This window comes from Muntiacus reevesi, chromosome 5 (assembly GCF_963930625.1).
Source record: "Muntiacus reevesi chromosome 5, mMunRee1.1, whole genome shotgun sequence".
Lineage (NCBI taxonomy): Eukaryota > Metazoa > Chordata > Mammalia > Artiodactyla > Cervidae > Muntiacus > Muntiacus reevesi.
The window spans coordinates 68418235-68441304 of record NC_089253.1 but is presented as its reverse complement, the minus strand read 5'-3'; the positions used below and the strand labels follow the sequence as shown (position 1 = coordinate 68441304).

Here is a 23070-nt window from a genome sequence, read left to right as displayed (position 1 = left end):
GCACCACTTCCCTTGCAGCCCTCCTGAGGAAAACATTCAGATCCAGTACTCCTCTGGATCGCCGTGACCAGGGATAGATTTACATTATCTCAGTGCCCCAATGTCACTTTCAAATCATGATGCATCTACCTTCTTGCAGTCTGAATATCTCTTCTTGTGTCCTTCCTTATGGTTATTATATACAGACTCGCTGGGCATTCCTCCATATTCATGATGGCCTTTGACATGTCATTTAGGCTTCCCTTTTACTTTGTGTTCTGGCAAAATTTTAAGTGATTTTCATGTATAGATAGGCAACTATTCCAATAGTTATCTTCACAGATCTTTGACTCCTTCACCTTCACTGACCTTCACCCTGACACAATGTTAGCCATGCCCTACATATCCTCGTCATCCAAATCTGCTCTGTGTTAATAATTCAATAAGCTTAGACACAAGCATCTCATCCTCTTAACTTCCTAGTCTACTAGATCCCACATCCTTAGTTAACTGTAAGATTGATTCCCGAAAGATCTCAAGTGGAGTGACCTCTCAAGTTTTTCCTAATCTATTACCTCTTCTTGCCCTCACTTTTTTCCCCTAGTAATCTGAATCACATGGTTGGTTATTTTAATGACTCAGGTTCCTAACATCCACCATCCTGGCCATGCCCCAAGCCATAATCCATTCAACTATGCAGTAGAACTTAGTGGTTAATTAATTAAATCTGAATTCCCAACTCTATCTTTTACTTCTTCTGTGATACTAGCCTGTATTACTTAAATTCACTGTAACATGGATACTATGCTAAATCACTTCAGTCATGTCCAACTCTATGGGACCCCGTGGACCCACCAGGCTCCTCTGTCCATGAGATTCTCCAGGAAAGAATACTGCAGTGGGTTGCCATTTCCTCCTCCAAGGGATCTTCCCAACCCAGGGGTTGAACCCAGGTCTCCTACACTGCAGGGAGCCTGAGTGTCTCCCTGTCTGAGCCACCAGGGAAGCCTCTGAAATAACAGAACTATCCCATCAGGTCATATGTGTGCTTCTGGGCTTAGTCGCTTAGTTGTGTCCTACTCTTGAGACCCCATAGACTGTAGCTCGCCAGGCTTATCTGTCCACAGGATTCTCCAGGCAAGAATCTGAAGTGGGCTGCCATTTCCTTCTCCAGGGGATCTTCCTGACCCAGGAATCGAGCCCAGGTCTCCTACACTGCAGGGAGATTCTTTACTGTCCGGGCCACCAGTGAAGCCTCTGAAATAACAGAACTATCCCATTAGGTCATGTGTGTGCTTCTGGGCCTAGTCGCTCAGTTGTGTCCTACTCTTGAGACCCCATAGACTGTAGCCCGCCAGGCTTCTCTGTCCTCAGGATTCTCCAGGCAAGAATCTGAAGTGGGCTGCCATTTCCTTCTCCAGGAGATCTTCCTGACCCAGGAATCGAGTCCAGGTCTCCTACACTGCAGGCAGACTCTTTACGGATTGAGCTATGAGGGAAGCCCCATTAGGCCATATGTAAGTTTAAACATGCTAATATAGCTAAAGCACTGTGAAAAGTGCCCAGGACATAGAATTTACTCAATAAATGCTAACTGTTTAAAAGAGGCAGTACTGAATGGATAAGGAAGCTATGGTACATATACACAATGGAATATTACTCAGCCATTAAAAAGAATTCATTTGAATCAGTTCTAATGAGATGGATGAAACTGGAGCCCATTATACAGAGTGAAGTAAGCCAGAAAGATAAAGACCAATACAGTATACTAATGCATATATATGGAATTTTAAAAGATGATAATGATAACCCTATATGCAAAACAGAAAAAGAGACACAGATGTACAGAACAGACTTTGGGACTCTGTGGGAGAAGGCGAGGGTGGGATGCTCTGAGAGAATAGCATTGAAACAAGTATACTGTCAAGGGTGAAACAGATCACCAGCCCAGGATGGATGCATGAGACAAGTGCTCAGGGCTGGTGCACTGGGAAGACCCAGAGGGATGGGATGGGGAGGGAGGTGGGAGGGGGGATCGGGATGGGGAGCACATGTAAATCCATGGCTGATTCATGTCAATGTATGGCAAAAACCACCACAATATTGTAAAGTAATTAGCCTCCAACTAATAAAAATAAATGAAAATAAATAAATAAATAAATAAAATAAAAGAGGCAGTACCATGCACTCACTGTGAATGTGAACTTTGGTCTAGACCATCACACACTAACACTGACCTTAGGTCCTTAATTTCTCTGTGCTTCATCAATGAATTGGGGATAACTGTCTACCTTATAGGGTGGTAATGAGAATTAAGAGAGGTAATTCATGTAAAACAGTTAGAATATTTAGCTCATAGCAGGCCTTCAATGACTGTTAAGTGTTGTTACTGTTATTCTCCATGCTTACAAGCTCAGGCTGCTGATGACTGCTGGAATGAATCATATAACCAGGCAGACTGGAGACACGACCTATTTGTGGACTTAAAATCTAGCCCCTGTCTGTCTCTGATTCTTCTCAGGATGATTTTAGGAGATCAACTAGGATTTTGAAGTCCTCAAAATGCAAATTTACTTCAACTTTCAATCATCCCTACGAAAGTATATGATCCAACACTTGTTTCATTCCTTCTGATTTACAGGGTTAAATTCTCCTTCCATCTATTTCAGCCTTCAACTTTATGCTTGTCAACACATCCTCTCCCACCTTTATTGGGTCCATGCTTACTTGGTTATTTCATCTCTCCTGTAAACTTTCAGTCCAGCTCTCACTGCTAATAAAACTAATGCTATTGATTTCCATCTATTCTTTTCTCAATTTGTTCTGAACTCAAGCAGGGATAAGTGGGTTTAAATATTGGACTCTATGTCACCTTTCTTTCCCTTCTCTGCCAATTTTCTGTCCTGACCATTCCATCATGACTCTTGCCAAATATTGTTCCTCACTTCTACCATTAACTATACTATTTGTGACCCCATGGACTGTAGCCTGCCAAATGCCTCTGGAATTCTCCAGGTCCAAATACTGGAGTGGGTAGCCATTCCCTTCTCCAGAGCATCTTCCCAACCCAGGGACTGAACCCAGGTCTCCCACATTGCAGGTGGATTCTTTACCATATGAGTCACCAGGTAAGCAAGAATACCGGAGTGGGTAGCCTATCCCTTCTCCAGTGGATCATCTGAACCCCGCAACAGAACCAAAGTCTCCTCCATTTTAGGAGGATTCTTTACCAGCTTAGCTAAGAGGGAAGACCCCTACTGAACATATCAATAACTATAGCTTCAGTATTATCATTTGGGGCATTGTTATGTCCCAGTTCTTTCACTGACAAGAGCATTCATCATGAATGAAACATTCATTCATTCATCATGAATGAAACATAATGAAAGAAACATTACTAGTCAGATTGACAGTGAGGTGTCAGACATTTGTGTTCTTAGAGCTATCTCTTGATCTCAAATAATATGATAACAAAACAATGTGTAACTCCATGTAGAATAGGATTTCTGTTGTCTCAGAATTTCAGCTGATGCCTCAGAGATGAAAATACTTAATAGATAAGTACCCAGACTGACTCTTCTCTTTCCTTAACAAAGCATACACATTGCGTAAAAGCTACCCAGAAGTGCCCCTTGTCTTCTTGTGAGAGGATCTTGCATCTTAGACTTATGCCTTCTACCTCCTGGTGTTTAAAGGAATTGATTAGCTAATTCACACAGAGATTAAAGGTAATGATACTGAATATGTTGTCTACTGTTGTTGTTGTTGTGTTTAAGACCCCATGGACTATAGCCTGCCAGGATTCTCCGTCCATGGGATTTTCTAGGCAAGAATATCGGAATGGGTTGCATTTCCATCTCCAGGAGATCTTCCCAACCCAGAGACTGAACCTGCATGTCCTGCATTGGCGGGCAGATTCTTTACCACTGAGCCACCAGGGAAGCCCATGTTGTCTACTAGATACCTTCAAATAAATAGAACTTCAAAGTATGACTTCAGCCATCATCCAAGAAAATGTTCTTTGGGAACTTTCTCTGCTGCCTTCAAACTATAACATAAAGAGAAAGTGTGGTTTTGAAGGCAGCCAGATCTGAGTTTGAAATTCACCTCCATGCTATCTGGTTGTAAAACCTGGTTTGATTTGGGACTTATGCAGCCTTTAAAATTGTTAGTTTACTCTGTGTATTTTCATTGTATATAAAATTTCCCCTTTGAAATACATAATATATTTTAGCAATATAGAAATCAGTTACTAAAAATTATTACAGATTTCAAAATAATTGTTTTTAATAATTTTTTAATGCAAAGAAGGACTAGTGAATAACTGAGATGGAGATAAAAGTTTCCTTTCTTATTTTGAATCTGAAATTATTATAAATCAGAATTAGGACATGTATATAACCCATTCATTTATTAGTCAATCGACATTACTTATGAACCTATTTTGGTATTGGAGATGTTAAAACAGCATAATTGCTTTCTTTTATAAGTTCACCTACTTTAGGCCAAAGTAGATGTAACCATAACACCAGTGGTAAATGTTATATTAAGACACAGAGGGAGAAAAAAACAACTCTACCTTGGAAGGTTAGGGAAAGCTCAATGATGATTCTGATATAATTTCAATAATAGTTGACAGAGAAGTTGATTTTGGTATGGCTATATAATTAATAATTCAGGCAAAATAAATTGAAACATTTTAGTGATGTGTGTTCAAGAGTAATACAGATGATCATAAAGCAACTTATGAACATAAAGCATAAATACAAATAATTAATAGAGGTACAACAAAATTATATTATCAAATGATCACAGGGCTGGAAAAGGTCAGTTTTCATTTCAATCCCAACGAAAGGCAATACCAAAGAATGCTCAAACTACTGCACAATTGCACTCATCTCACATACTAGTAAAGTAATGCTCAAAATTCTCCAAGCCAGGCTTCAGAAATACGTGAACCAAGAACTTCCAGATGTTCAAGCTGGTTTTAGAAAAGGCAGAGGAACCAGAGATCAAATTGCCAACATCTGCTGGATTATCGAAAAAGCAAGAGAGTTCCAGAAAAACATCTATTTCTGCTTTATTGACTATGCCAAAGCCTTTGACTGTGTGGATCACAACAAACTGTGGAAAACTCTGAAAGAGATGGAAATACCAGACCACCTGATCTGCCTCTTGAGAAACCTGTATGCAAGTCAGGAAGCAACAGTTAGAACTGGACATGGAACAACAGACTGGTTCCAAATAGGAAAAGGAGTACGTCAAGGCTGTATATTGTCACTCTGCTTATTTAACTTATATGCAGAGTACATCATGAGAAATGCTGGGCAGGATGAAGCACAAGCTGGAACCAAGATTGCTGGGAGAAATATCAATAACCTCAGATATGCAGATGACACCACCCTTATGGCAGAAAGTGAAGAAGAACTAAAGAGCCTCTTGATGAAAGTGAAAGAGAAGAGTGAAAAAGTTGGCTTAAAGCTCAACATTCAGAAAACTAAGATCATGGCATCTGGTCCCATCACTTCATGGGAAATAGATGGGGAAACAGTGGAAACAGTGGCTGACTTTATTTTGGGGGGCTCCAAAATCACTGCAGATGGTAATTGTATCCATGAAATTAAAAGATGTTTGCTCCTTGGAAGGAAAGTTATGACCAACCTAGACAGCATATTAAAAAGCAGAGACATTACTTTGCCAACAAAGGTCCATCTAGTCAAGGCTATGGTTTATCCAGTAGTCATGTATGGAGGTAAGAGTTGGACTATAAAGAAAGCTGAGTACTGAAGAGCTGATGCTTTTGCACTGTGCTGTTGGAGAAGACTCTTGAGAGTCCCTTGGACTACAAGGAGATCCAACCGGTCCATCCTAAAGGAGATCAGTCCTGGGTGTTCATTGGAAGGACTGATGTTGAATATGAAGCTCCAATACTTTGGCCACCTCATTCGAAGAGCTGACTCATTTGAAAAGACCCTGATGTTGGGAAAGATTGAAGGCAAGAGGAAAAGGGGACGACAGAGGATGAGATGGTTGGATAGCATCACCGACTCAATGGACATGGGTTTGGGTGGACTCTGGGAGCTGGTGACGGACAGGGATGTCTGGTGTGCTGCAGTTCATGGGGTCACAAAGAGTCTGACACGACTGAGTGACTGAACTGACTGAACTGAATGATCACGGTTTATTTCAATGGGATATTAGAACTGAAATTTGCCTGCAATGTCTGAGAGCTGGGTTCGATCCCTGGATTGAGAAGATCCCCTGGAGGAGGGCATGGCAACCCTCTCCAGTATTGTTACCTGGAGAAACCCCATGGACAAATGAGCCTGGTGGGCTACAGTCCATGAACTGAGCGACTAAGCACTGCACATACATGGTTTAATTTAAAAGTAAATGGAAAAATAAATCCAAATAAATTTAAGAAAAGAAATTGAAATTCACCTCATTAGGGAGACAAACTAATAAACATCCTGAAAACATAACTTTTCTCAAATTAAGAAAGATTATATCATTTTGGCAAATCTTTCAGTATAATAATAGCTAATTAAGATGTGCAGTTTATTTATTTTAGGTCCAAGGGATATTCACAGATTAAGATTTAAAGATAAATTCTTTCCCTTTCCTCCTTTCTCCATACCTTCCTTCCATTTTCTCATCCTTTATTTTGCTGTCTGTTGTGATACTGTGTGGATAACATAACTCACTCTTTGACTGAAATACTTCCAACTCAAGACATACAGTAGATAGAAACAGCAATTGACAAGACTATTGGTTACACAGGAAACTTTCCACTTTATATGAAAATTCTTAAAATCATGCTCTATACATCAAAATGAAACATTTTATATACATTTTAAAATAAACAATTGCAATTCCTCTTTTTTTTGCGACTATAATAAAAACATAAAATACTGAGAACACTTTCTGTGTCTTTTAAAATATTTAAATAATTTATTCTGCATAGAATCTTAGGGTCATAGCTAATTTCTTGGGTTGGACTATGCATGCTGTGCTTCATCGCATCAGTCCTGTCCGACTGTTCATGACCCCATGGACTGTAGCCCACCAGGCTCCTCGGTCCATGGAATTTCCCAGGCAAGAATACTGGAGTGGGTTGCCATTTCCTTCTCCAGGGGATCTTCTCAACTCAGGGTTTGAACCCCTATCTCCTGTGTCTCCCACACTGCAGGTGAATTCTTTACCACTGAGCCACCAGCAAATATTGGACTATACCTTAGCTTAAACTCAAAAGTTAACAAATGCTCATGTTCTTAAAATGATCTTGACCAAATTAGCTACACTAGACAATGACTGAGTATCTTAACCACTGCCTTAGTTAAGAGTTCATTTTAAGGAAACATTTGAAAGTATAATTTCTCTCCCTATGTTCCTACTTTTAATACAAAGTGTTTTTGATTATTGGATATAAAGGCTGGGGAAAGAGGTGTGGAGGAAGAGTAAAGGAGAAAAGAGAAGGGAAGAAAGGAGATGAATTATACCAAAGCCTGAGATTTTAAAATTTGGCCACCAGATACTCAGTTGAAAGATTTCTGAAGTTTTCTAATCTAGAAGAGGGAATTAAATAGGGAGAGCAGGGCTTATCTATACATATAGTTATTCTGGTCTTGCAGAAGACCTAGGATGAATCATGAGCTAACAAATTCCACTTCTTCATTGTGTATCAGTTATAACAACATCTAACTTAGAACTGGTCTTAATCTAAAGTATCTATGAAAGTGAAGTGAAAGTCTACCACTAAGTCGCATCTGACTCTGTAATCCCATGGACTGCAGTCGGCCATACTCCTCTATCCATGGGATTTCTCAGGCAAGAATACTGGAATGGGTTGCCACTTCCTACTCTAGGGGATCTTCCCTACCCAGGGATCAAACTCATGTCTCCTGCTTGGCAGGCAGCTTCTCTACCACTGAGCCACCAGGAACGCCCATAAAGTATTTATGAAATATCCTAAAAGCAGAAGAGTAGTCAAAACAAGAGGAATAAATCTTCAAATCTACAGTATAAAACAGACCCACTTATCAGATCTAGTCAAACCAATGATATTAATTTCCTTGGATTTCTAGATTTGGGGTTTCATTATAATATTAATAAAATTAGTGATATCAAAAGGAATCACCCCAAACTCAGTCTTGTCTAATCAATGAAGAACTGGATAGGACTGATTGCAATTAACTTACCAGCAACATTAACTTTATACAAAACCAACAAAAATAAGTACATAGTAGTTAGCTGTAAATTATTTTCCATAAAAGATTCATATACAATGCAATTTAAACTCTGGTGTGCTGGGGACAAGAATAAATGGAGGAACATTTTACACTGAGGTAGGAAATGGAAATTCATTTTTGTGACACAGTTTGTCCTAATTCTTTCCTGACTTGAATTTTCTATTAAAACTGTATCGGATACCATTTCTAAGTGAAAAACAGACACACATATACGTACATGTTATATATAGTTATCTATAATATATATCTATCCAAGCATATAAAATTACTGGAAGAACATAAACCAAATTTTTAACAGTGGTTATCTTTGGGATGGTACAATATGAACAAATTTATTCTTCTACTTTTATCCTTGTATTACCAGGTTTTGGTACTGAATATATTTTAAGCTTGTGATTAGAGAATAGTCCCAATAAACATTAGTTAAATATTATTTAAAAAAAAAAACAGTATTGAAAATTTTACATGAGTCTAAATTTGTATCTTTGTATACATACATACAGGGCCTCCCAATATGTATGTATATAGCTCAGTTGGTAAATCATCTGCCTGCAATGCAGGATATGTAGGTTCAATTCCTGGGTTGGGAAGATCCCCTGGAGAAGGAAATGGCAATCCACTCCAGTATTCTTGCCTGGAGAATCCCATGGACCGAGAAGCCTGGCAGGCTACAGTCCATGGGATCACAGCAGTCGGACATGACTTAGTGATTAAACCACCAAACCACCAAACATACATATGCATATAAATACATAATATACTTATGTATATAGTTTATTTTTTAATATCTAATGAGAACTCTCTCTATTCCATAACCCAATACATTAAAAACTTACCAATGTACTGGATGGAAACAAATGGACCCCGAGTTTATAAAATAAAATGTAAAAGAAATAAGAGAGATCCAAAGAAAATCAGGTGCTTCAATTTTAAAGACAGGACTAAAATAATACAATTTATTTAAATGTCTGAATGCTAGATTGGCTATCTGATTAAGCAGATGATTAGCTAAAGCACATTATCAAAAGACATCTGCCCAAATTAACTCAAGAAACTCAAAGAAACTGGATTAAAGTCCTACCCATAGCTTTAATGAGGGCTCGAACTGCCCCAAAAAAGGAGGGGCTGTCCCCCTTTGAATGTATTTATGCAAGGCCTTTCTTACACACAGACATTGTTATAGATCCTGAAGCCTTGGAGTTAACTAATTATGTAACTCAACTCTCAGCTTTTCAACAGGCATTAACAGAACTCCGGGAGATGACTCCTGACCCAGCCTCTGAATCCAGCAAGCCTCTATTTGAGCCAGGAACCGAGGTCCTCATAAAAACATTGGGATCTGGGGGCTCATCCCTCGAGCCCCTCTGGGAAGGCCCTTACCAGATGGACCTGATAATCTATGTGAGCCTACTTCTGCTGACTCCAGAAATCCTGAGTCTGCCGTTTGATCCTCAAGACAATGCCTTCCTGTCCTGGGCTCACTCCTATGCTGTATTCCACAATCGGTCTAACTGCTGGGTCTGCGGAGCACTCCCCTCTTCATCAGTGGAAGGCGTCCTATGGTGAACATCTCCACTTCAAGGAAAGGACTTTCTCCAAGTCTGCAAATACCTTCAACAATCGCATGTGATGCCTCTTCTTAAACTGATGACATCTAACAACCTTAGGATGGACTGATGTAACTATGGACATAATGTGACTTTTCATTTTGATTTTAACTTGGTTTAATGACTATTTTGCCTTACATCTGTAACTGTATAATGGGGTTTTCTAACCGTCTAAAAGCTTTTAATTTACAAATAGTTGTCCGAGCTCCTATGAGTGCCACAGCCTCCTCCAACTATTACTTGGAGCCCCTGGATCAGACATCCTCACTATGAGGATTAGGAGAATATGTTGCCTCACCAATTTAGGGACAACGCCCCTTGTCAGCTGGGAAGCAGTTATGGAATGAGAACGACTCCCCTTTTCCCTAGGGAACATAATTCTCCTAAAAGAAAAGGGGGGAATGAGAGTCATTTCCTAGGCAGGTTGATAAGAAGTCTAGGGTTCCCCAAGGAGAGAGAGGCCTGGGATATTCAAGGAGGAAGAAAGGACAAACATTTTTACTTTTTCTCCTCTACATTCCTTAGGATTATATAACAATAATGTATCCTGCCTGAGGACAGTCTTTGGATTAAACCCTCCAGCTAATTCTGTTATCTTAAAATGTAAATTACGGGAGTGGGTCTGGTCTTTACAAGGATGTATCCTGCCTGAGGACAATCTTTGGATTAAACCTTCTGGCCAATTCTGTTATCTTAAAATGTAAATTACGGGAGTGGGTCTGGTGAGGTCTTTGCAACCTCCAGACATTCTTTGGATTCATTGGAGAGTATATAACTCCATTGCTAACACTAGCAAAGGGGGTACTCTTTTGCCCCCTTCTGATGCCTATGTCAGAAGCTTTTTCTATCTCCTTTATACTTTAATAAAACTTTATTACACACACACACAAAAAAGTTAAATTTAATGTGAGCAAGATTAACCAGAGCAGCAAGGTTTGCACACAGTACAAAAATGAAGTCCAATCACAGGTGAAATAAGAATGAAATTGATGAGCATAACCTTTGGGCCCCTCATTTATGATAGGCCCTCTCCAAGACAAGGGGAGGGACCCTGGCAATGTGCTCACAAGATTGTGTGTTTTGGTAAAATTTGAAAAAAATAAAACAATCAGTTAATTCCACTGATTCTCTATATTCTGCCTTATCCTTTATCATGCCTGGGTTGGGTGGCATGAGAGTGGTGCTGTAGACATGTTCGGGATCAAGCTAGAAAGAAGGCAGATATATATTTAAGTTTAGTTGGATATATTTGCATATATTGGAGAAGGAAATGGCAACCCACTCCAGTATTATTGCCTAGAGAAGTCCAAGGACAGAGGTGCCTGGCACGCTACATTCCATGCGGTTGCAAAGAGTTGGACACGACTGACCAACAAACACTTTCACTTTCATATATTTAAGTTTAGTTGGATATATTTACATATATATTTGTGGATTGTTTTTTTTCTGGTACTTCCAAGTATACTTAAAATTTGTTAGCAATCCCAATATAGGAATAACTTTCAGGAATGTTCCTGCAACTCACTGTGCAGACTCACCAGGCATCACAAATAGAGACGCAGATCTAGAGACTGCAATCCAACACAAACTTCCTGAGGTGTGTGGCCCTGGAAGTGTGTGGGCAGTGGACAAGAAACAGGGTTTGAAAAGGGGTATAAACTGCCAGAAACTGGACCATGGAAAATCATCCTAAAATTCACATGTGTGATAAATGGAGAATTTGATTCTCATCATTTACCTTACAAATGGAAGTTCTCCCTTTTCAAAACCAAGCTCAATAATGCAGCATGAGCAAATAGAAATACATCATTTAAGATTTTTTGTAGTAATAAGAAATTTAGGTCAACATTCCTCGAGAAAAGAGTGATTAAAATTTCCCTTCTTACTCTAGAAAATATAACAAAATTACTGTCAAAAGAAGCAACAGTATGAGGCCAAAATACAGAGAACACATATTATAGAGCAGTCAGGCAGTTAATAAAACTACTGTTCTGTTTTGAGATTGTGAATTCTGGTATAGTACACATTAACACCTGAAATGTGTACGAAATGATTTTTGCTCACTAAAAACGTATTCCTCCTCTTGTATTTGTAATTGTACACTATCTTTTTTTTGCATCTGTAACTATTACTTTTATTTTAACTTCATTTACTGTTGGCCCAGAAGAAGTCTTCATACAAACCCAAGGATACCCTTAAATGAAACACTCTGCACTCCCTGGTACTTCCCCTGCAGTTACAAACACCATTCGCCTTCAGAGACACAACAAACCCATGTATCACAGAAGACACAGGAGAATAGAGACTCGTCATCTAAAAACTCATGTTGCTCCAGAGATGTGGCTGTCATCAACAAGTAAAAATACCTCCTGAAATTGTATGAAGTGAAGTGAAAGTGTCAGTCACTCAGTTGTGTCCCACTATTTGTGACCCCATGGACCATAGCCCGCCAGGCTCTTCTGTCCATGGAACTCTCCAGGCAAGAATACTGGAGCAGGTTGCCATTTCCTTCTAAAGGGGATCTTCCCAACCCAGGGATCGAATTCAGGTCTCCTGCACTGCAGGGAGGTTCTTTACCATTTGAGCCATACTATCTTCTCAAACGTGGATCCCCAAATTGTATAAGCTTCAAGCCCCACAACACATAAATCCACCTCAGCTCACATGTACAGGAGAGATTTATAGGGTATTGGCTAAAGAGAAAAAAATTAAAATATCTTTAAAAATACAGTATATTGAAAAGAAAAAGTATAAATAATAAAAGTAGATAGGCACTTTTCTACTTAAGAAGTCTTTCTTTTAATTTACTTTTATTTTTGCTTCTATCCATATTTTTGCCTCTGTTTCTTAGATGTGGGTAGTTTGATAATAGCAAGGAGACAAGAGTGGAAAATGGACTCATTCTGGGGACACAATAAGATATTTTCTTTCACCATTTCATCTGTCTCTTCAAAGAGTTCTGATAATGGATTATTTTATCCCTTTCATATATTACAGGATAATAAAAACTATAATGTTAAAGAGGAAGGAAATAAAATGTAAAAGTTAATAGCTAATTCATTCTTCATGGTAGTTCAGTCCTTGGCCTTTTCTGAACAGAGACTGCCAATAGTAACAAATTATATGATGATTTCGTGATATGGACAGTTCACCTGGGACCAAGAACAAATGACCAAACTTCAAGACCTGCCTCTTAAACTGCAAATCCAAAGATCGTAGGTCAAATCTTTATTCACTACATAATCTTCCCAAAAGAATGTATCTGTCAAGTGTCCAGGGAAAAATGAATACCAAACAATGGCATTTTAGTCACCAGTAAGACAACTGCTACTTTATAGAATATTGTGAGGATAAATAGAATAAAAGTACTTTGTGCTATTCACAGGAAGGCACCATAGAAATCTACACGATGTTCTGGCTTGCTTTTACCCTTTCATAGGCAGGATCTAGTTTTTCTCTATCTTTGTACGTGAACTCACTTAGAATCAGTTTCTTATACTACTAAGCCATTTCAGAGAGAGGGTGAAAATGGTGCAATGAATTGTGGGTAACTCAAGGAGCAGTACATCAAGAGAACGCTGGTGTTTTCCAGAAGGATAACTGGATGGTCATAAACCTAGAGAGAGAGGGAGAGAGACAGAGATAGAGATCAACCTAGAAACTGGGATCGAACAAAATTAATGTTTTAAAGTGAACAAATAGGTTTTATAAGGATCAAGAGGTCTAAAATGAGCCCAAGAGAATTTCTTATAGGGGTGTGTTTTAATATCACCCTTGAGTTTCCCAACCATTGCTGTGGTACACCTTTGTCTAAGAACAATGCCTGATGAGATGCCTTCCCAAAGGCACTTTCCAAGCACACCATGTGTGCGAAGACACATCACACACACACACACACAGAGGGAGGTGCACGCTGAAACACTGCAATTCATCTGTTATCTCATCACCTCAAATTAAAAGTCAGCAATCACATGAGAAAAAATGGGGGGGGGGGGGTTGTTCAGTCATATCTGACTCTTTGTGACCTCATGGAATTCTCCAGGCCAGAGTACTGGAGTGGGTAGCCATTTGCTTCTTCAGAGGATCTTCCCAACCCAGGGAGTGAACCCAGGTCTCCCGACCTACAGGCAGATTCTTTACCATCTGAGTCACCAGGAAAACAGTCATATATTAAATATTTAATATATGCAAGGCATAGATCTTCCCACTTATGATACTAGAAACATAGAGTTGAAAGCAATAAATGATTTGGAGGCTTTACTATATTTCTTAATTTATGCATTCTTTCATCTTATAAGATTTATCTTATAAAGATGTTCTACATATCAGCAGACTACCACTTAATTTCTGGCATATCAAATTTAATTTTTAAAATGAAGATATTTTCCTTCTGTATACAAATAAGATTTCATGCAATTTTAAAGGCAAAGTAGCTGAAACCGTTTGTTTCTCTAAAAAATATAGCAATTAAAAGTAAAGCTTTGTCAATATTAATTAGAGTATGGAGTCTTTCTAAAGAATCATAAATAACTGAAAGTCATTATCTCAGTATTGATAAGATAATTTTAACTGCCCATTAAAGGAAAAACATTAAAAATCTATTATATACCGATGAAATGAAAGATATTTCCACAAAACATGTATTTAATTAAGTATATACCTTTAATTAAGCATATATTTTTTCATTTTAGTTCTAATTTGAATATGTATAAACTATTAAATTCCATAACTAAAATAAAATGCGGAAAAAGTGGGTGTCAGTGACTCAGTCATGTCTGACTCTTCGTGATGCCATGGAGTGTAGCCCATCAGGCTCCTTTGTCCATTGAATTCTCCAGGCAAGAATACTGGCGTAGGTAGCCATTCTCTTCTCCAGGGCATCTTCCCAACCCAGGGATTGAACCCAGGTCTCCTGCATTGCAGGCAAACTCTTTACCATCTGAGCCACCAGGGAAGTCCAAAATAAAATATGCCTAGTTTTAATATACTGAGTTCTAAATATATTTTGTATTTATTTATTCTTTTATTGGCATATTAAATTTTTTAAAAGGGTAATATTTTCAGGAAACTATTTCAGGAAAATAATATAATCAGAAAACTATTAATGTCTATAATTTTATATAATAATCTATATTTCTAAATATTATTTTTTCTGAATAGACCTTGAGTTTTATGTTTGTATCTGTAACTTTGCTGACCTCCAGGAAGATCCTCAAAAATCTGGCAACACTTCAGAGGCAGAATCTTCTAATGACTCCAACAATAGTCCTTTGCATATATCTACCAGTAGGTGGAGCAGACAACATAATTTATTACCCAAGAACAAGGACAAGGGAATGAAAATCTGTTTGTTTGGAATAAAACAAATTTGCAAATGAGATTTTCTTCAAAGGAAATATGTCTTATATGTGTTAGATTTAGTTTGACTGGTTACTGAATCAAAATAAATAACTTTATTAAATAATCAATCTTTGCAGAAAGATAAATTAAATTTACAAATGTGAGCAGTGTTTGCATTTTACTTACTCAAATCAACTAAAATTAGCTTTCTTTTCATAAAACTTTTACAGAGACAGAGATTTTTTGATGTGTTCATTTAATAAGGGCACTAAATCCAATCCTGTGTTACAGGTGATGAGGTGCATAACAAACAGTATTTTCTGGGAAATATAATTGACTAATCCTATTATGTCTGTAGCAACAAATTAACCTTATTACTACTAGTAAATGGTGATTGATTATTTATGCAAATAAGTTACCATGTTCAGTTTTCTCATTGAAATAAACATATACAAAAGGTGCTTTAGTATGACTTGAACTTTTTAATTAATAAAACCCTGAGGGGTCTATTAATTCACTCATTGTAATATTAGTTATTTACCTGAGTAATTCCTATTAGTGTTAATACATTTGCTTGCATAAAGATGAGATAATTATTACCATTAAAAATTGGTAATAGATACTGGAACTATTTTAAGATGTATATTATTTGTACTAGAAACATACTTAAAACTGACTTTAAAACTATGCTGGCAGTATGAGTACATCAGTATATCAGCATAATTATCTTAAAATTAATACATTAAGTAACACATGACTTCATTTATTATCTATATATGAATTCACAAATACAATTTCAGTTTACAGAATTCTTCACATTTTCTGAAGCATGGTCTGAATGTTTTATTTCAACTAATCTAAATTAAGCTATAGAATTATGAAATTAATATGAAAATTATTATTCTAGAAACTACATTAATGTCAATTCTAAATTATTGAAATCACTAATAAAATATCATCTTTCTCCTGGCTAAAAATACTATCAGAAGACCTCAACAAAACTTCTCTTATCCTCCTATACTTCTTATAAAAGTTATTTAGGTTTGAATATTTTTTCAGTAAATTTTCAAATATTTGAACAAATTGAGAGTTAAAATTCACACAAACCTTTCAAAATAATTTGTATTTTGTTTTTATTTTGTACTTAAATGTGTATTTAAGATAATTTGAAAACAAAACTCTCAAAACAGGCAATGCAATTAATCTATAAACATTTGACTTAGGAATATTGTTATTTCTGCAGCTTCACTTCTTCCCAATAGCCAAGTAATCTTGAAAAACATCATTAACAATACTTGAAAGTGAAATATTATGCCTTTCATTCTCTGAGTCTTGCTTAGGTTTGAACAAGTATGTAAAGATTTTTATTAAAATAAAATAGTAAATGGAATCAACAAAATCATAAACATAAGATGTTAATTTCAGTGAGACTACCTACATAAGCTGTATAGAAAGTTGGCAATTTCCTTCTACCCCTTCCAAAGAGACTAAAATTGGAGGGAATTCTTGTAGTTAAGGAGTATATACTATACATTTATATGACCTGATCCTAGTCCTAGCATAGTATCAGAATGATTGTAGGTACAGAAAAATACATTATTTGGAGTAACTGATGAATTCTAAAGTTAAGATTTATATTCACTTTATTTAGTAAATATCAGTGTTGCATATTTTTGTGAAGGTGAAGCTGATTTATAACTGTACCTGTAATATCAGTTTTAAAATTCAACTTTTTAATTTCATGATGAAAAGTACCTATTTAAAGCTAAGGAAAGCAATTTGGTGGATATAAGGAATAAAACATTTAAAATTTCCAGTACCATCCTGTTGAAAGTGAAAGTCATTCAGTCGTGTCCAACTCTTTGCAACCCCATGGATATTCCATGAAATTCTCCAGGCCAGAATACTGGAGTGGGTAGCCTTCTCCAGTTGGTACAACTAATCCCCTGACCAAAGTAAACAGATGAGACCAGGATGATGTCACTATTCTATTAGGGAAGAAAGAAAAGGAAAGAAAGGAGAGAGAAAAGAGAAAGAAAGAAAGGAAGCCGGAGTTTGCCTTGGGATCAAAAATGTGTCTAGTAAAAGTGTGTCTATAGTTTCAAAGGCCTGTCCTTTTATTTTCAGTTACTTGTGATCAAATAGTAAAGATCAGTATGACAAAATATATCAACTTGCAAGATTCAAATGAAAATTCCTGACATGTTTACAATATTCCTCTCTTAGGGAGGTGATTTAAAAACATCGTTTCCCTGTATTGCCCTCAGGTCGGTGAAGCCAGGTATGAAATGCAGAGGTAGGCGGCATCATTATGAAAATTTCTAACTAATTTTCTTTAATAATTAAAGGAAAGCAAAGAAAGGAAATGAGAAAATGAGAGTTCCCAACAGCTAAAACAAACAGAAGAAAGTCAAAGTGTAGAGTCTTAGTTTATCCTTGACAGCTTAAATTCTAATAATACGATTGTTATCATTTACTGAATGCTCTCTAAGGGCCTGGAAACATTTTAAACATATTAAATTTAATCCTCACAATGTTCTTTCAAGGTGCAGAGTGAAACAGAGGCTCAGACAATTCTAGGTAATCTCCCAGTGATTCTTCTTTGAGGCTATGGTACAGTAGAAAGAGTGTGGGCATTTATATCAGACAAAGCTGAGCTGGCAGCCAACCTCTCACTTAGGGTAAGAATCATTTCATTGGATGCCAGGAAGTTCTGGGGACAAGTGATCACTAAACTGAAGTTTATATACACAGATATTACTAGCAGTCAGGATGGGATAAACAAGGAGAAAAATGGGATACAGCATTTTTGGTTTGTATTGTTAACACAAACACAATAGTAATTTGTTTGAAAATTCATAAAGGTCCATGAGTCAAGTTACTTGGTCGCATTTGTGAAATGATTTGTTAAACCAGGCACCTAACTGAAACCTGAAAAGAAATCAAAATGCTTTAAAAAATAACATGTATAAAATACCTACCATATTCTCTGACACATGGTAAGCACTCCATGGATATATACTATTGTATTATTTTTATTAGTAAAACAGCTAAGCCTTTATGGTGTTTCCAATTTATTACATTTATACCCAATGTGTATACAGCTCTGGATAAAACAGAATTAACAGATGCTTCAATTAAATGCCACTTCATCATTTTTAAAATTGCTTTCTCTATCATACTACCAATCATAAGTATAAACCACACAGAACTCAGATTAAGAAAGTTTATAAGTATAAAGGGAGTTCAAAATTTTCAAAAGAAAAAAACTGTCACCAAGAATGAGTACTAGGTTTAAAGAACTACAGGATATATTTATAGCTGCCCTTAACCTCAGATATGCAGATGACACCACCCTTATGGCAGAAAGTGAAGAAGAACTAAAGAGCCCCTTGATGAAAGTGAAAGAGCAGAGTGAAAAAGTTGGCTTAAAGCTCAACATTCAGAAAACTAAGATCATGGCATCTGGCCCATCACTTCATGGCAGAGAGAAGGGAAAACAGTGGAAACAGTGGCTGACTTTATTTTCTGGGCTCCAAAATTACTGCAGATGGCGATTGCAGCCATGAAATTAAAAGACGCTTACTCCTTGGAAGGAAAGTTATGACCAACCTAGAGAGCATATTAAAAAGCAGAGACATTACTTTGTCAACAAAGGTCCGTCTAGTCAAGGCTATGGTTTTTCCAGTGGTCATGTATGGATGTGAGAGTTAGACTGTGAAGAAAGCTGAGTGCCGAAAAATTGATGCTTTTGAACTGTGATGTTGGAGAAGACTCTTGAGAGTCCCTTGGACTGCAAGGAGATCCCAAATGAGATCAGTCCTGGGTTTTCATTGGAAGGACTGATGTTGAAGCTGAAACGCCAATACTTTGACCACCTGATGAGAAGAACTGACTCATTGGAAAAGACCCTAATGCTGGGAAAGATTGAGGGCAGGAGGAGAAGGGGGCGACAGAGGATGAGATGGTTGGAAGGCATCATTGACTCGATGGACATGGGTTTGGGTGGACTCTGGGAGTTGGTGATGGACAGGGAGGCCTGGAGTGCTGCGATTCATGGGGTCACAAAGAGTTGGACAAGACTAAGTGACTGAACTGAACTGAACTGAATTAACATTTGAAAAAAAAAGTTTTGTTAAAAAGGTTTGGAATTGTGTCTTTAAAATGTAGCCCATTAATCACACAACTAAAATGTTTACATTGCTATGGATTTTATAATAAAAATTGAAAATACTTTTATTTTTTAGTTTTCAAATTATCTTTAAATTAGTACCTGAGTATTTAAGAGTAGAAAGACCTCAGTTTGAACACCAGAGCTATTTATTACTACTAATTTTGTGTCTATGGCCAGTCACATAATTACCTGAATTTCAGTTCCTTGCCTGTTAAATGAAGACAATTCAGCTATCCAAATTAAAGTAAATATTAAGATAGTAATCATTACTGAAAGTGTCGTTGTTTAGACTACCAAACAGAAGCCAGAAGTACAAGAGACCTGTGCTCCAAATGTACACAGCAGCCCAGTATTTACTATGGTTTTGACCTTCGATACCTCTAAGGAAGACATTCAGTCTCAGATTCACTCTCTCCCACTGGGATTGGACTGGCTTTCCCTGTCTGAAAAGATTTGCATATGCAACTCAGCGAGAACCCTAAAATTGGGCTTGAAGTCTAGGAGAAAGACTAAAACCCAAGAAATTGCTAGTTTCCAGCCTCAAGCTCCCATTGGGCTTGCTCCCATGGCTCAGCAGGAAAGAATCTGCCTGCAGCGCAGGAGATGCAGGAGACTCGGATTCGACCCCTATCAGGAAGATGCCCGGGAGAAGGAAACGGCAGCCCACTCCAGTATTCTTGCCTGAAAAATCCCATGGATAGAGGAACCTGGTAGGTTATAGTCCGTGGGGTTGCAAGTGAGTCAGACATGACTGAATGAGCACCGCTTCAGGCTCAAGTAACAAAATACTTTTCAATCCCTAAATTCATGCTTTTTTAAATAAAACAACAACAATCTTATTCTTTGTGAGCAAAATGTTCTACATGTAATGTATATTTTCTTAGCAACCATGAGGAGATCTGAGTTACTGAAACCTACTCACATATCAGAAAAGAAACATCTTAATATTCCAGATTCCACATGCACATCTCTATATGAAGATGCAACTGTTCACGCAATTTGATTAAAAGCTACACCTGAAAACTTGCATCAGAATTTAGGAAGGATGGTTTGAATCTCAACATTTTCTCAGTTCACAGAGATAACATGAAAGTGACCTGAACTTAATAACTTCTTGGTTTTTGATCAATTCACAACACAACCACGAGCCACTCAGTCTGGGTTTGGAAACGGAAGTTGTGCCCTTGGCGGTGGACCTGGACCTTTCTAGCAGCCTGGCCCAGCTGCCTCCACAAAGCCGCTGTCACAGGGCAGCCGAGGTGCCTGCGCGCACCTACAGAGCAGCACAGAATTGAACTCGAAGTAGTGTCTTTGCGGTATCTTTTCAACAAGTCATGTCCCATTCAGCCTGCTAGTTTATCTCTGTCAGGCCGGGGGCCCCAGCGGCTTCCGTGAGCTGTCAGGGACAGGTAGACCAACCTGCTTTGTGCTGAGGAGGTAATGCATCTTTCGAGCCTGGTAATCTCTTTCTTTCTCCTCCCTTTCGAGGTCTGCCTTCTTTTCTTCCCTTTCTTTCATCTCTGCAAACTCCTCCAGGGCCTCCCTGCAGTGAAAGTTTGCGGTTATTTGTGATAGGAAAGATACACTAACCTTTTAATTCTTTCACTGATGAGAATCAAGTCAGTTTTTGAGGGGCAACCTTCCCCCACATTCATCAAAATCAGTGGAGTAATCAATCTTACCAGCACATTCTAGGTGAATCTTTGCAATCCTTAAAAAAGCATTTAAGTGATCTTTCAGTGGTGAAATTTTGAAAATCAAATATCTATATATTATAATCAGTTCAGTAGCTAAGGGACTATATTAAATGCAAAATAACTTAATTACTGTGCTATCATTTTCCTTGGCTGAAGATTAACCATTTTAGACTTAAATATTCTAAGAAAACATCTAAACTACTGATTTCCTTTAAATTTGGTATTTACAAAGCTCTGGTTGTTTATTTTACATACTTATGGGCTAATTTTAAAAATATGATAGATTTTTAAACATATACTTAATTTAGTCTAAATTTACTTCAGTTAAACACTTCGAATAATCAACAATATTACATGTACTATCTTATCTTTTAAAGGCTGACATTTTATTCAGTTATACCAATAATTAGAATAAAAGTCAAACTGTACACAGAAGTTCACAGCATTATAAGTGTAACAAATTCCATTAAAATAATGAAACTTTTAATCATTTATATACATATATCTAAGAAATTTAAACACAAAATTAGCTCTTAAAATATACTATGTGAAAAATACCTACTAAATAGAATAATAATATCAAACTATGGGGGAATAATCCTTTATTTTCAAAGAACAAGTTTAACCACTCATATTAAAATAATGTTTTGAAATTGTACTTTATTTTTTTTAAAATATGTAAAATACTATCTAGTTCTATAAGTAAAATTTTAAGTAAATCTTCTAGGCACATGCCTCAAAGATAGCAGGGAAACTGGAGAGGAGAATTCCAAAAATTAAAAAAAAAAAAAAAGAGTCCTGTTCCTACTGCAATGACTAGAAATATTTTTGTTGCAGTCTTCTGTTAAAGGCTACTAATACAATACTTCATACAAGGTTACTTATGAAACACACTGACGTTTAAAAATCACCATGCCCTGCTATTGCAGCAGAGCTATTTTTTCCAACATAAGATTAAATTGCAAAATAAATGAATTACTTGGAGTGGCATGGCCCTCATTTTGCCACCCTTCTCTTGAAAATTGCTTATTAATATGAAAAAAGGTGTCAGAAAATAGCCTGTTTTACTTTATGCATAGTATTTTGGGGGCTTCTGTACCCACAGCGCAGGGCTGGCTGCACATTTAGATTGTGCTGGCAAGCTGGTACAATGACCTTTCTGACCTGCATCTCAAGGCTATTATTAATCGCTAAGTAACCTGGTAAAGCCAAACAAATTTGTTTCCATTGAAAGGATCTCTATCTGTGTCTGAGAATTTGTTCTGTACCAAACAAACCTCATTAACTGTGTCCATTTTTGACAAAGAACCAGGAGTTAGAGGGATTGGTGACCTTTCTTTGTCCTTAGGTACAGATTTCAAGGCAGTTACGTATGAATAAATGAGAATTTTTACCAGGAAAAATAACAATCAGGTGTTACATAAAAAAATGAGCACATCATTAATTTTCATCTTTACTTTTGATATTATATAAAAAATAAATATCTCTTCAATAATTCCTCTTATAAGTCTTTAAGAGAATTTAAAATAGCCAATGAACTGCCACTATTAGGATAATTACTCAAATATGCATGATCCAATTTTATGTTACCCCAAAGATAAGCACAGCAATATTCTGAATGATCACAAAAATTAAAAAACACATCTATAAAGAAGTTTGTGTTCTATAAGTAATTTAATGAATATGAAGAAATCTAACATAAGAACAAAAAAGGCCCAATAAAATTGAACACATACACAAACAGGTAAGGTACAAAGAAGTAAATAGGACTTGGATACAAAATCAGCAGTGGAAATTATTTAAAGAAGTAAAAACAGTTCATCTTCAGGATATGGAAACATAAAATTAAAACCATTTGTATCTTCTCAAGAAGCTTGACAAGGAGAGTTAAAACTGAGAGGAATGTAAGAGAATGTTAGTTTCCAGCATATAAACACAGAGTAAATCCAGAAGGAATTAGAAAACCCCACAAAATAACCCAAGAAATTTGAAAAACCCTAGAAAAAGTAATTGAGGGTAATTTC

The 23070-nt window shown here is 37.0% G+C and overlaps 1 protein-coding gene across 4 annotated transcripts in view; it reads right to left on the bottom strand.

Annotated features, from left to right (window-relative positions):
- The window catches only part of SPATA17 (spermatogenesis associated 17), a 233922-nt gene that overhangs the window by 101922 nt on the left and 108930 nt on the right, over positions 1–23070 (bottom strand). For all 4 annotated transcript variants that reach the window (XM_065936726.1, XM_065936727.1, XM_065936725.1 and 1 more), the window contains one exon: positions 20769–20892. In XM_065936726.1, the coding sequence (XP_065792798.1) occupies positions 20769–20892 (124 nt within the window). The remainder of the gene's footprint in view (positions 1–20768; positions 20893–23070) is intronic.